Here is a 15,470-nt window from a genome sequence, read left to right as displayed (position 1 = left end):
CTTTCACAGCAACAAGAGATGGTTAAAAAGGGACTGCCATGTTCTGATCCACACCTATGGGTACTTTCCATAAGACTGATCTCTCATAAAGGCTCTCATGTTCCTCGTCCAGGTTATTTTTTATGCTGTGACAAAAAAGAGCTGGTATTTTTGTTCCAAGGAATAATACTGAGGAAAGGACATGGAAGGAATGAGCATTACCACTGTCCAATTCACCAGAGCTGCTGCTTGTCTGAGGCAGAACCATTTCACTCTTTCCCATTTCACTCTTTTCACTGCATTGAGATGAAGATGTAGAGCAGATCAAGGGCTCACCAAGTGAATGGGAAAGGGACAAGGAGTAGGTCTTACTGAATTCAAGACTGCAACTATGATAGAAGATACAAAGGGCAAGTATGACATGGAAAGATAAACAAACCAGTATGCAAGGGCTTAGCTAGAGAATTATTATGCAGAATCTCAGTATTTGAGACGAAAGAAAGTAAAATATAACTGAATTTTTGCTCATCTCATGCTGGACAGAACCAGAAGCTCAGGCGAGCAGAGCATAACTCAGGAAATCCTGCTTGTCCTGCACCTTTTGTAGCCAAGAACTCAAAACCACATAATCCCACTGCTTTATCTTGGCATGAGGAGAATTATAGCAAGCCAGGAGGGTTATCAATTCCAAATCCAGTCTGATCTCTAAGAGCTATCCAAAATTTGGTATCCTCCACCAGCTTTTTAGCTCTTACGCAGAGATTCTGACTTAGGGCTGAGATCCTGTGGGTTACAGAGCTACTCAGCCCGGCACTGAGATCTGAGATCACCCAAACAACCAGTTGCACGTATCAGCTGATTTATAACAACTCCTGCAGAGGTGGTCAACTCTGAAGCTGATCAGAGCTGACCATATCCAAGTAGTTTTTCTCTTTCATTATAAAAAGTTATCCAAGGAAAGCAGCAGTGATGGGTGGAGATATTTCCTGGTCTGTGGCAACTTGAAACAGATTCATGTTGCACAGACTGTGTGGTGGTCAAGAAGAGCCATGTAGACTATTGTAAATATCCCCTTATCATGGCTTAAGCCTATACGACTTCAGAAGGCTTGATTTGTTTCACAGAAGGTGCTGAAGGTTCATACCAGCTGAGCTTCCTCCCACTTGTCCCGGTTTTCTTCCGATAAAATGTTGCTGATGATCTGGACAAAGTTCTGGAGAAAGGAGACAAAAGAGGAAAAAGGGAAGAGTTAGCAAAACATGGCCTACTCTAGGAAGGGCATGGTGGTACACAAGGAACACATAGGAATCATCCAGGAGACTTTTCAAGGTACTGTTCCCAAAGGTTCCCACAGCATTTGGCAGGCTTCTGCCTCCAGAAATGTTAACAGTAGTAAAACTTTTTTCCCAAGTTTTTTCTCTCTCATTCCTGCTAAGGAACAGGACTGTGACTATGTCTTGTTTTCATTGCTGAAGATTTTAAAGAACAGATTAGACAGATATCTGTCACAACCTGGATAAATACTGTTGATCTTGCCTTGCAGAAATCAATTCCTACCCTACTTCCTACTATTTCCATTGTTTTCCAGCATAGGGAAACTTACTATCATTTTTTTTTCAGTGACTTTGAAAGAGAAGCAGAGATGGATCAAGTGGGTGCTAAGCATTGTAGTACTTTGACCATCAAACACACAATGAGAAGGAAGAAGACAAGATATTTCAAGACCATTGATTTTTTTTCTCAAGTTTTGTCACCTTTTGCAGATATTGTTGGATCAGTTTAATGTTTCAAGTTGTGTGGTGCTGATCAATCCCAAGGGCATATTTTGTAGCCACTCCATATGCAACTGTTGAAAGTAAAATCCTAGGGTGAGAAGCCATCAAGACATTCTCCCATATCAACATCCAGCTACCCAATATCACAGGGTCATCTTACATCTAGTCATTAGGCTGTAGTTCTTTCCAGTATACCAATTAGCTTCCAGTGTAAGTGCTATCAAGTTGAAATAGTTCAGAGTGACTTTGAATTTCAAGATCTTACTTTATAGGCTAGGGAGAAACAGTCTCAAAGGGAGGGTTTGTTAACAAGCAAAGACACTTCACTTGGGCAGAATATAATCCTGTTGTTCATCAGTATCGAAACAGCTCGAAAAGAGGTAATCAAACCCTGAGCCTTATGCAAGAGGCTCAGCTCACCTGCACATCTCCAGAAGTTGGACTGTGATATGCCCTACGGAAGATCTCTGTCATGTTCCTGAGTACATCAATGGTGGACAGCAAGTCTCCGCTGTAGCTGGTCCCATCCTGGGAGATTTCCACAAGGTTTTGGAGCACTTCTGACAGCCCATCTCCCATCAAACCACGCTGAGCTTTGGAAAGATGCTCCCTGGTCTGAGGAACAGAAACATGACAAACACTTTAGTGACAGTGAAAGTCAAGTTAATGAGCTCGGCGAAGGAATTGCTGGGGGAAGGTTTATGACCTTCCTTGTAATTCAGGACACAGATTAGACGAATCTGACAATCTTTGCTGACCTGACAGCCTGTGATATTTTTAAAATGATCGAAGAGCAAGAGTCAATTTTTTCTGCATGCCCACAAAGAAAAGGTTGTGTGTAGGTTCAGAAAAGATTATTCTACTACAGAAATGCTATTCTGCTGCTGACCCAAGGCCAGCTAGCAGAAGATTTTTGCCCTAGAACCTGTTTTCTTATGGCAAACTTGAACTATTTTAGCTCAAACTGTAGCTCATCCTGACAGGACAGTTTCATAAAGGCAATAGCATTATAAGGCAACCCACAGGAAACCAGCAGAAAAAGGAGAATCCATCACAGCAGTAATTTTAAGTCTAATGAAAATTAAGTGTCTTATTTAAAAGTGTTACAATCACAGTAATTCTCATGGAAAATGTGATATCCAATGGATATCACAACAGATATTAACGTCCCTGTCCATTGCAGACGAGTTGGATTAGATGACCTCTAAGGGTCCCTTCCAACTCAAATGAATCTGTGATTCTATTAGGTGGAGGACCTGGTAAGGCTTGGTTTCTAACAAGCTAGGTATTAAAAGACCCAGAGAGAAAACATTATGGTCCATCGATTGCCCAAGCAATCACAAGACAAAAGCAATTAGACAAAAGCAGAACATCAAAGCTGTCATCTTCCTTTCACATGGAAATGCTGCTTTCCTTTACTTTGTAACTGTGACAGTGTAACAAGCCTTTGAGAAGACCCCAAATCTGTTTAAATGTGACCCCAGTCTGCCTTACCATCATCTGTATGTTCCTGTAATCAATAGAAACACACTTGACGTATGTTGGAGGCTCCCAATAAGCTATCCCTTCTTCATCTAAAGTGCATCTTCGAAGGATTAGCCCTAGAAGAGGAAAGAAAAGAAGATTGGAGTGTGGACATTTGAAAAGCCAGGCACTTTCATGGAGATCATGATGGACAGGTCAGCGCATCTATGCGGGCACAACTACAGACACAAAAGCAGCAGGGGTATCTGGAAAGTGATTGAGAGGTTATTTTTATGTCCTCCTCCTGCATTTTCTTATTAATAGACAGGACAACAAAAGGACATGCAAATGAAAAAGTGTAACTGGGACATGGCTTGTCTGTCATATGGTCTCAGTCATATCATCTGACTTTTGGGTAGTCTTGTGCGGAGCCAGAAGTTGGACTCAGTGATCCTTATGGGTCCTTTCTAACATGGTATATTTTATGATTTTGTGATTCTAAGGCAAAAGAAAGTTTAATCAGTCCTGCAGGGCAGGCTTCTTCCCGGTTCAAGAAGTCCCACGAGCCTCCCCAGGTGGCAAAGTCTGGTATTTGCAACTGAAGCGCTGACTGCTGCTGCCTACACAGTCTCAACAAGAATAAATATCCAACAGCACCATCTTTGTATCTGCTGAAAAAACTGAAAAGCTGCCTGCAGTCCTCCCCCAGGCTTTTCTTTAGCTTCAGTGTACAGTGAGTTTTGCAGTGGTAATCACACGCCATTGCAATGCAGAGGAACACACACATCAGTGAAGAGAAAGGGGACAGGAATAGCCCAGGCAATTGCACTGCCACTTGGAAAGTCTCGGAGGAGCAGGCTTTGCTGGGTGCACAATTCCATTGCTACTGCTAAATGACTCAGTGACCTATGGTACAGCCTTTCTTCTAGGCTAGCATTAGGAATTACACTGACTGTTCCAGGATGCATGAGTCAACGAGAGCTTCAGGGTTTTCTGTGTCCAATGAACTTACTCATAAAGATTAAAAACTTTATGATCATTACAGACACTCCTGCCCTACTTTTTTTTTCCTGCCTGAGAGTCAGAAACATGCAGCTGGGAACAATCTCCATCAGCAGAACATCTGGAGCCTTCTCTCCTGTGTTATTTTCCACTTCTTGGAATATGTGGCCACAGCATATGATAACTGAATGCCCAGGTACTATCGTTTCGTACCACCATGACTGGACTCTCAACTTGAGTACCTGAAGTTTAAATTCAGAGAGTTCCTATGATTTCTAAAAAAGAGAGGTAAGTATCACTGGGCAACCTGATCTAGTGGATGGCAACCTGCCCTTGGCAAGGGATTTGGAAACAGATGATCTCTAAGGTTCCTTCCAACATAGCCATTCTATGATAATCAAAAAATGACTGGGCAATTAAATTCAGATTTTCTACTTCGTTTTATGGTCAGCAGAGAGAAATATAACACCCAAGTCTAGTCTAGTAGAGCCCACCCTGCTTCTGCAGAATAGGGTGGAATTACCACAGGAGCCCTTAATAATGAAGCTGCCTAGCAGTAGGCAACAGCTGGAGGAGAGACCGACTCAAGTTGTCCTGTATGGACCAGAGATTGTTGGTAAATACTTAGAAATCCACAGAGAGTGTACTTAGCCTTGAGTAAAAGGCAGAAAGCTCATTTGCTCATCCTCCCCTCTCACAACCAGATTGCCCTTGTCTAGAAGTCAAAGGATTAAAAGTGATCTGAGGGTCTCCAGCCAAGATCTGCAGTCATCCTTACCAGTGGCATTGCGAGGACACCGAACAGCTGCAGCATCCCCAGCAGGCGTCTCTTTCCAAACCACAGAGGCAAGACTTTCCTCATCACAGATCTCATGGGGCTCTGCAAGGAAGGAAAAGCTTCATTGGTAAGGCCTCTTCCTCAGGAGGGATGTAGAAAACAGTATGGAAAGGGGAAAAAGGGGAGTATGGTCTGGAAACACGATGATGCTTGGAAGATAGCTGTTATTGTTACACCTTGCTAAAGAATTTTTTTTTTCAAGTGAGAATGTCCAGTTTTTGGTGGTGAGCTTCAGGGCTCCATGCTCAATTCTTTCCATCCTTCAGGATCACCATTTGGGTGCTGGATGTGATTAAAATGAGGCTCTACAGAAGAAGGGGTAAGAATGAAGGAAGGAACAAAAAGAGGGTGAAAAAAAGCAGTTGGAAATATCTCCTGGGTGGCCTTCATCCAGGTCCTCTGTCTGCTGCCATCTTATGTGAGGACACAAAAAAAACTGAGCACCAATTTGCATCAGCAACTCATTTCCAAATGCTGCTGCAGAATCCAGGACTGCAAAAATGTGCAAAGGATGTTTAGAAGTTACAGAAAAAGCTCTTTAGAAGATAAAGTTTTCAGATGCTTCTGCTAAAGGATATAGATATTGGCCCTGGAGTCTTTGGGGCCTGAGAGAAATACCCATCACAGAAGGAAGGGTTTGTGCTGAGAAACTCATTACTTGCAGCACATAAAATGAAAGGAGCCATGAGTAGGGTGTTAAAGCTATTTATCACTCCTAAGAGTGTGGAAGGGGAAAATTATATTTAATGGTTTTCAATTATAGATTTATTTATTGTGCATTTCAAACCAACAATAAAGAGAAAGTTGAGAGCATGCCTGCAGCTGGCCAGGAGTGGCAGCTGCAAAGCCAAAGCCAACCAGCCATGAAGCTGGGCAGCTGCCTGCAGAGCTTCCTTCCTATGTAGGAAAACACTGCCCATGCCAACGTCCAGTAGTGCCAGTGGGAGTATGCAAAGTTGTAGGGAGAATTTACATCCAGCACAATGAAAAGCACAGGTGTCCTGAGTTTTCATGCTGTTCAGAAGGGATCTATATGTGATAAATCCTGAAGGCATCCTTCTAGAAGGGACTTTCCATGGATGTGATGACATAGACCATTTTAGGGCTTGTGTTAGTAGTAAAACCTTGGGAATGGAACTACCCAGTATACCAAACTGCCTATGAAGAAGGCTTAACCACAAGACTAAAGGCTGTGGTAAGTCCTATTGCTCAGAAGGACTCATAGAGGATCTGAGAAGCTGCCTGCACATCACAGCTCCTGGAGTCAAGCTCCAAGACCATGAGTCTTCAAGCCCCAGTCATATTTTAAATGCAGATTCTTTCCTGGTGCATCCAGTAGATGATGATAATAAACAAGTTACGCTCCCTGCTTGAAAACAGATGTTTTCTCCTCTTTTAAAATTTCCTTTTGAGTAATCACTATTATAATGAAATCCCAGAGGGTAAACAAAACCCTTGCTGTGCTTTGCACATACACAGAAATAATTCCAGTGCCAACAACAGCTCATAACTTCCGTAGATAAGGTAGAACATGGGCAGAAAAATGGTAGCTTTTCACCAAAGTTGATGACAAGGAGCTATAGGACAGAGAGATGAAATCTTCCACTTGTGATTGGGTTGTGGTGACACAGAGAGCTGAATGCAACACCCCTGCTTTATGGCCCAGTGCTTTGACCATGGCCACAAATTTCCCACTTCAAAATGTGATTCGAAAGGAAAATCTGGGAAACAGGGTGGGAAACTTCTAGCAATCTCAGCTGCAACGTACCAAAGCAAATACTGCCTGTCAAGGGGCAGAGGGGGACTTTGTTCACATCTGACCTCTCTTTCCTCTGACCTATCAAAGCTTCCCGGTCTCCTCACCCCTGCAGTCTCCCTGGGGGCCACTGAGGGATGCTGTGGATCAGAGATGTTCTTTAGGAGTGCACTGACTGGCACTGTCTTGCCTGTGAGTGCAGAAACGATACCCAGACCAGGAGAGAATCATTTCATCCTTTGATTTATTTATTTTTATTTCTGTTTCATAACTATATATTTAATTTTTTTTGAGTAACCTATTTGCACGGGGATATTTTAATAACTAACCCAATTAGGCTTAGCTCTTCTGTTCAAATCAAATCACGCCAGCGCTTCATACTTTCTCGAGAATGAATGGAGTGGGTTTATTTTTAAGTACCCTTTTTAAAAACCTTTTTTTTTCCCCTCTGCAAATTAACAACTGCAGCAAGACCCTTCTGGTTTTGAACCCTCGCAAGGCTCAGTGCCTCAAACATGCCTTTCCCTTTTGAGCACTGTGCAGGCATCAGCCCCCGTGGACACAGAAGAAAAGATCAGGCTTGTTCTGCCAGGGCCCCAGCTGGCACACACTGAAGCTGAACTAAATCTTCATCACTCTGTAGACACCACCAGACAACCCAGTGCTACGGCTTTCAGTGGCGGAGGAGAGCTTTTGTGGCTGAGTTAGAAGAGACTCTCACACGCCTCTGCTAATTGAGAGGCACAGCTTGTAAGGAGAGGTGATGTCTTTTATTAGAGCATAGCTGCAAGGAGTGAAAATGCTCTGTTATCTTCTGGCTAAACCGGTTAAAACTTCCCTGCTGAAGTGCTTTTGGCTTTTATCTGTCTTCAGACGTTTGCAAGCGACTCAGAGGGGTCAGCTGTCCCAAAAACATCACAAATCCATCCCCAGAAGTGTCTGCACTGAGCTGCATCATTTAGTGAGACACCCACTCTTCACACGGACAGCCATGATGCCACCACGAGAATCTCTCCCGTCGCTCACCAAGCTGCTCCAACAATTAATTACTCTCCCGGTCATAAACCGGAGCTAGTTACGATCGATGAAGTCTGCCAGCCAACATCACATAGCCCATTGATTTCTCACCAGCGATTTCACCAGCAGGGAGTTTAACAGAGACTAAGAAAGAGAATAACAATTGTGTGCTGGCCTGTTTTCTGTCTACACACTGCATGTAAGACATGGAATCTTTCCAGTTTGTATTTTCTTCTGCTCCCTAAGAGGAGGTTGTGGTAAGGCGGGAGTTAGCCGCTTTTCCAAATAACAGCAGTAAGACAAGAAGTAGTGGCCTTAAGTTGCACAAGGGGGGGTTCAGGTTGGATATTTGGAAAAATTTCTTCTCAAAAAGAGTGGTGAGGTATTGGCACAGGCTGCCCAGGGAGTTGGTGGAGTCACCATCCCTGCAGATGTTCAAGATGTGACTCTGAGGGACATGGGTTAGTGGGAATGGTGATGATGGGTCAATGGTTGGATTTGATGATAATGGTTTTTTCCAGCCCACATGATTCTATGATTTCCTTGTCCTCCATTCAGGCTTTCATGTCATTTTTATTAAATGGATGTTGGCCCCATTGGTGTAGCTAGAGAAGGGTGAGACTGTACAAGTCTCTCACAATTCTGGACACATCCATTGTTTGTTTGTTTGTTTGTTTTGTTTAAATTTCCAGGGGCATGAAGGTCTCCCAGAGGCTAGTTAGAAGATAGGAAACTCTGCATCTGTACTCCATATTCAACTATTTAATGGACTCAAGATTCTGATGTCGATTACAGCTCTCAATGTCTCTTTTCCTCTTATGACTCTACGTCAATGGAAAAAAAGGAAAGTCTAAGTCTAGACTAGTTAGATTTAACAAATGTTCACTGAAATCATCATGGTTGCATTGTGAAAATTAAATCCAGCCCTTGATATATCGCGTACCTGCATTATGAGCAGGGACAACTAAATCACAACTCCCTGTTGCATTCAGCTGACAGCTTTTTCCAAAATCCCTGTCCTCCCCAGCAAAAACAAGAGTGTGAAGAGTTTGGGATACATACCAGGACACTTCCTGTCGTTGCACTGCCTATACTCTTCTTTGGGACCCTGGCAGGTCTCTCCTCCAAAGAAGGGTCCATAACACACACGGTCACGTCTCTGAGTCCCACCTCCACATGTAGTGGTGCAGCTCCCCCACACTCCCCAAGCTTGCCATTTCCCATCCACTGGAGATATAAAAAAGAGAAACAGCCAATAACATCCCAAACATCATCTTCAATAGAAAAAGGCAAGTTTCCAAGGTAAGCATTGGAACACAGGATGAGTAAAGTAGGTGTGAAGGGAGATCTCCTGCCTCAAATCCTTGTCAGATTCTCAATACACATGAAATCAGTACATTATCTTTCCCATTGCAATAGTCATTTGATAACTGAAGAACATTCTTCTCCTCAATATCTTTACCCCACAATACCTGAACTATCTCTTTCCTGGAGCACCAGTCTTATGAGGAGCAGCTCAGGAAACAGAGACTGTTTATTCTGAAGAAGAGAAGGTTCAGGGGAGACCTCATCACTCTCTAAAATTCCCTGAAAGGAGATTGTAGTGAGGTGGAGGATGGCCTCTTTGCCCAGATAACAGCAACAGGACAAGAGGCCTTAAGTTTTGCCAGGGGAGGTTCAAGTTGTATACTAGGAAAAGTTTATTTTCAGAAACAGTGGTAATGCTTTGTAACAGGCTACCCAGGGAGGTGGTGGTGTCACCATCTCTGGAGGTGTTCAAGAAAAGGTTAAATGTGGCACTGAGAGACATGATGTAGTGGGTATGGTGGGAACTAAATTATCTTAGCAATCTTTTTCAATCTTAATGATTCTATGATTCTTTCCTTGGTCTCCAAGTTGGGGCTCTGTCCTGTACACTCAGCATAGGTTCAACCTGCTGGATGGCAACATCAGGCTGCCAAACTCCGTAGCTTGAGTTTGGTTGGAATGCAAAAAGTATATGTGAAAATAGATTTTCACAGAGTCACACCTCTGGTCTGTGCTGTGGTTGTAAAGGGACCAGCAGAGCCCTCAAGTGATAAACTACAAAGAAACATCAAATAATGCTTCTCTAGCCATTTCCATTACACCACTGTTTCATATGTCTCTGAGTTTTTGCAAGAGACTCATTTCCTAATATCTTCTCCAAGTATCTTTACACATTCAGTGGAAATGCTACTGCTTTTGCATTAACAATGGCCTTTATCAAAGCACTATAAAAATGTTAATTATCCCTCACAACAAGCCTACAAGGTAGGAAAATGTTCTCTTCTGCATCATAGACACGGAACAACAACTCAGTGTCAGAAATAGAGAACTCTCTTGATTCCTATTTGGGTTTTAATTAGGAATTAATGGGTTATCTCAGGTCAAATAATTCCTTGTGGGAGGGTGGGAAATTTCTCTCTTTTTCTTCAAACAGAGGAAGAAAATTACTGAAGAAAAAGTCCAGCATCAATCTGTGGTTCTTTATTTGGTAACACCATATATAGTGTAAACCATACCCCTCAATGCTTTGATATGTAACTGAAATCAGTATAACAGGGATGCTTACAATGGGGAGGCCCTTTGTGTACTTAAGGGTCTCCATATGTTACAAAGAAATGAGCAATCTAACTAAGAAAACATGCTAGAATCCACATAGGGAAGTCCAGTAATTATGGCCTGATTTTTGGGTGCTTCTGTGACAAGCCAGGACTTGGAATAATTAATCCTTATGGGTCTTTTTAAACTTCAGTTATTCTATAATAATAGAGTGAAATACTGCTATACTTTCTGCTGCAGATTTTGTTGCTACCACTGGAGATAAGGACTTATTGAGGAAATCTGTGGGCGTACTTGTTCTCTTGGAAAGGGGAGGAAGGCTCTCTCTATCTCAGGGGTCCAATCCTTCTCAGCCCTACCAGCTAACAGGGACGTAGCAACCAAGAGAAGCCAGGAAAAGGGCCAGGCGAAGCATGGCAACACTAATTGGTTCTGTTTAATCTTGAAAGCATTTAGACATCTAAGCCTTATTTTCAAGAAAGAATATTTTTCACTCCAGTTGACCCAATTAGTCAGAAAGACGTGTTCCCTATGGGTAATCACTCATCTGTCTGGGGTCTCCTGGATTTGTCAGCTATGGATTTTGACTTGCATGGTCCATAGGTATGATCCACAGCCACCTCATTATTGCAAAACTTGTGAAAACAGTGCAACTCTTCCCCAAAGAAAACAGGAAGGGATTTTATATAAACTTATCTGGGATTACAGATAGAAAGATAACCCAAAGGAGAGGAAAATCCATTGGCCACTCACCTGGGCATTGACGTAGGAAGCAGTCCCGGGTCTCTACCCAATGTCCTTGGCATTCAGCTCCCCCATAGGAAGGTCCATTGCATTCCCTCGTCCGCTGCTGGGTGCCGTTGGAGCAGGAAGCGGAGCAGGAGCTCCAGCTCGACCACTCATTCCAGTTGCCGTCCACTGAGTGGCCCAAAGAGAGATAACAAAGCGGAATGTGAAAATCGCTCCCTCTGGAAGGAGGCATGTGCAAGAGTCCCTGACCTGTGCCTACAAGGGACTGAGGAAGGGGAGGGCAAACCAAAGGAGTTACAGAGTGAGTGAGAGGGAGAAGACCACCAAGAAAAAGTTCAGGCAAACATGTCAGCAGCAATTTCTTGGGACCCTTGCAACCTCTAATTGGTATATTATGGCTTGACAGTATGCAAGCATCGTAACATATTGATTTTTATATTCACACTCTACATGACAGCATAAATGTTGGAATTATTGACATTATATATTCCAGTACAAAGCTCTCAGTATAGCTAGTTATAACAAAACATCAAAATAGAGAACATGGATCATGTTTCCACTAAAAATATTGAAGGAATCTGTATATTACCATGACATATCCCATTTTAGTCAATCAGTATTTTTTGAGGGAATTCATTCTTCACTATGAATGAAAAGCAGTGCATGAGTCTGGCTCCTCAAGCACTCAAATGCTCTGTATTTCAGAGGAAGCCCTTAAAGCACAAACTGAAATCACATTGTTATTCAAAGGAATTCACGCTGCCAGCCAGGAGATACTCAGAGCAGAGGTGTGCTCCAACAGGAGACCACAAGCAGAGAGCATGTGTGTGGTCAATGCACTTCAGTCACATCTGAATTAACACTGCCAGGCTTGATCTGTCTCCACACAGCACATCTCTGGTAACTGAATAGGGAAGGGAGGGAAAAGAGAAGTTGCAATAGGAACAGGTTTGGAAGGAAACACGAATATACTCTATTAGCATGGTACAGCGTGAGGCATTCCTAAGTGTGGCAGTCACACCCTAATTGGCCCCTGATCATCAGATCTATCACCCAGTCTGTTATTCCTGGAGCGCTTTTCCTCATTAGCAGTGGTCATCATACTCTGTTTAGCTCTCATTAACTGCTAGTTCTCACTCAGGAAAAAAAAATAAAAAATTGAATCATGGAGAAGTCTGAATTCTGGTTTAAATCACATTGTTTAGATGCAGGTCATTTTCTTTCACTTTGGTTTCTTTGACCAAGTAAAATATATGCAGCCTGGTTCTCTATACACTCTGCAAGATCCTGAATGGCCCCAAATAATACCCACTGTGTTAAAGTGTTTTTTTCAAGAAAATGTCAAAATACTCAAATGAATAACTGTTAATTCAAACAGTATCATCATCATGTAATCTCAGAAGGTCTGAAAAACACGTCAGAATCAAAGGTGCTTACAAAAAAAAGCATGCTTCTTCTTGGCAATCCAGGCTTGCTGCTTTCATTGTGCATAAATTCAAAGTATCATAGCAATGCTTATCAGTCCCAAGGAAAGGAAATACAAGAGGTGGTGACTGGCAGATGATGCCTCTCTAGAAGTGATAAAAAACCTCACAGAATATGTCCTGCCCAGTAAAAATTAGTTATTTTTTTTTCTGCTTGAAGTTGTCATCAACTGGCAGTGTGTGCCCCAGTGTTCACTGATATTGGAAAGGTTAGACAACATTTCCAAGGTAAAAGTCACATTTAGCAGAAGAAAGTTGGATTTAACAAAGGCCTACCTGCTGCCATGAGAGTGGAGACTGGAATTCTACCACAACTTAAGGAGTTGGACTTTATGATGTCTATGAATCTCTTCCAACTTGGGTCATTCTATGATTCTAACTGTGTGCATTTGGAGATGGGAAAAAGAAAAAGAGCTGCATCTACAAATTGCTTATTCACTGTGAGAGAGGAAAGAGGGAATTTCCTTTGAGATGAGAGCTTATTTATTAGCGGACTGAAACTGTAAAGATACTTTAAAAATGGAGAAGCAGAGACAGCCATTCTGCATCGCGAGCCACGTGCACTGACATAGGGATGTCTCCTGGGCAAGATGCTGAGAGATCTCCATCACAGACCCAGCAAATCATGAGTGCTGCTGCCGTATCACAGAATCATCAAAGAAGTTCATTGGAGTCTGGTTTGTGCAGTCTTTGCAGGCACTGGCATTGTCTTCCCCTTTATTTCTTCCTCTCCAAAGGACTCAGGACTCAGCCGGCGAAATCTAGTGCTCCAGAGGAACAAAAGCTCTGTTGTCCCTGCAGCAGAGCATTTTTATCAGTTGCAGTAATAAATCCTCTGAGCGGGGTGGTAATAAGCGATACAACTGTCTGGTGTGTCAAGCACTGAGCAGTGCCCATTGTTGTGCTTCAATGAGTCCCCCAACGCTGCACTCATTTGGCACAGCAAAGCCACTGATTGCCTTTGTGGCATTAATTAGAGCTGAAGTCCTTCAGTTGGGTTGCCTGTCTCTTCCCCCCACTGTTCCGTTTGCTACAGCGTATCCACATATTTATTTGTATTTAAATTAATTATGGTTCAACATTAATTCAGGATATGCTTTATTGCCCAAGCCACGCCAGGTCTGACTTCTTCAATTTGTCTTTTTATGACAGAATCAATTTGATGTCTGGGATGTTTTTATTCTGAGTACAGTCTTTTGAACTGCAGCCAGAAATCCAAGGATAGTTACTTGGGATGAAAACTGTGCAGAAAATGCCAGGAGGCTTCTCACAAATGTTTTCACAAAGTTCTCATCACTCCCACAATCCCTCTCCTCCTCCGGGGACACAATAATTTCTCATAATGATTCTCATTAAACCTGAAAAATGTCAGTTGACATTACCCTGGGAGAAGGGAGGAGTGCTGGGGAGTTCCCTTATGTTCTGATCATGTCCACTAGGAAAACCTGAGTTAAATTAACGGGGGCTTTGTGTGGTTCAGGGGAAGGAAGCCACAGAAACACAGTTTGATTTGCAGTGAGAAATTGGTGTTTCAAAGCCGAAATCAGGGAGAGGCATTTGAAAGTGAAATCTGAGGAACAAGTTTTAAAAATAATAGAAAAAAAATATGGCAGGGAATGCCCTCAGGAGTCTCGTAGTCCATATCATTGACCAAAGAAGGTTCCAGTACAGACAGAACTTGCATGGTGAAATGAGGCGGGTATGAAATTAACAGGCAAAATTATTCATCCCAGCACAATGACAAGCCCAGCAGGGCTACATGGTTCCATACAATCCACTGGGGATAATAAATGATAAAAGTAAAATGTTCTTGGAAATGTCAGCGATAGCTGAGCCAGTCCAGATTCATCCAATACAATGTGTCTTTAGTAAGTTAAGGGCAAACCAGAACCTAAGACACTGCTGAGTCTCATATTCAGGGGAGGCTTAGGTTGGATACAGGAAAAATTTCCTCTCAGAAAAAGTGGTAATGCAATGGAACAGTTTGCCTGGGAAGGTGGTGGAAATCACCGTCCCTGGAGGTTTTTAAGAAATGTGGAGATGTGGCACTGAGGGGCATCGTTAGTGGGCATGGTGGTGATGGGTTGATGATCTCTGTTGTCTTTTCCAACTTTAATGATTCTGTGATCTCCTCAAAGGTGCCTCTAGGTTGCTCTTTCAATGTTTTCTTTTCTTACAGATGATCCACTTTGGAATAGATCAGTGTCAATAGGAGTTACATCTACAGAGCTGTTCATTCACCTACATGTGGGCATCTTTGGGGATCAGGAGACCTGCTGGAGGGAAGTCTCTCAATCTCTAACTGCCTTACCTGGGCAAAGTGCAATGTTGCAGAACTTCGTTTGCTTCTCAGGGCCTTCGCAGGGGTTCCCACCAAATTGTGGGGGCTTGCATGTGCGGGTCCGATCCCTGTACCCTCTCCCACAGGTGGAAGAGCAGAGGCTCCATGGAGACCACTCATCCCAGGTGCCGTGCACTGCAATAAGAGCAGAAGTAAGTTTCCTTTCTAAAGGAGGTCTGGAGAAGTGAGAGAGCCCACAAAGCACAGCATCTTCCCATCCAAAATGAGCAGTATGTGAGAAGGTAGTGTGGGAAGGCCAAGAACAAGCCAGCTTGAAATTTGCCAGAGGAACATGGTGTAATTTTTTATGATTTGGTATCAACAACACTTGTCTTTTGCTTTCCATCCTACTTGAAATAAATTGAAATGCACTTTTAATTGACCCAATTTTTTTGATCTTTGAGCCAAGGAAAAATATGATTTTTCTGAGAAGACGTAATTAGCTAGAGAGGAACAACAACAAAAACTAACAATTTAAAAA

General features: G+C 42.7%; 1 protein-coding gene across 1 annotated transcript in view; it reads right to left on the bottom strand.

Annotated features, from left to right (window-relative positions):
- ADGRB1 (adhesion G protein-coupled receptor B1) overlaps window positions 1-15,470 on the bottom strand; it is a 37,069-nt gene that overhangs the window by 15,501 nt on the left and 6,098 nt on the right. The window contains exons 2-8 of the mRNA XM_019614386.1: window positions 14,960-15,124; window positions 11,168-11,332; window positions 8,894-9,058; window positions 4,999-5,100; window positions 3,249-3,355; window positions 2,175-2,369; window positions 1,124-1,192 (exon numbers count right to left, since the gene is read on the bottom strand). Coding sequence (XP_019469931.1) covers window positions 1,124-1,192; window positions 2,175-2,369; window positions 3,249-3,355; window positions 4,999-5,100; window positions 8,894-9,058; window positions 11,168-11,332; window positions 14,960-15,124 — 968 coding nt within the window. The remainder of the gene's footprint in view (window positions 1-1,123; window positions 1,193-2,174; window positions 2,370-3,248; window positions 3,356-4,998; window positions 5,101-8,893; window positions 9,059-11,167; window positions 11,333-14,959; window positions 15,125-15,470) is intronic.

This window comes from Meleagris gallopavo, chromosome 3 (genome assembly GCF_000146605.3).
Source record: "Meleagris gallopavo isolate NT-WF06-2002-E0010 breed Aviagen turkey brand Nicholas breeding stock chromosome 3, Turkey_5.1, whole genome shotgun sequence".
NCBI lineage: Eukaryota > Metazoa > Chordata > Aves > Galliformes > Phasianidae > Meleagris > Meleagris gallopavo.
This window is presented reverse-complemented; position numbering and strand designations above follow the sequence as displayed.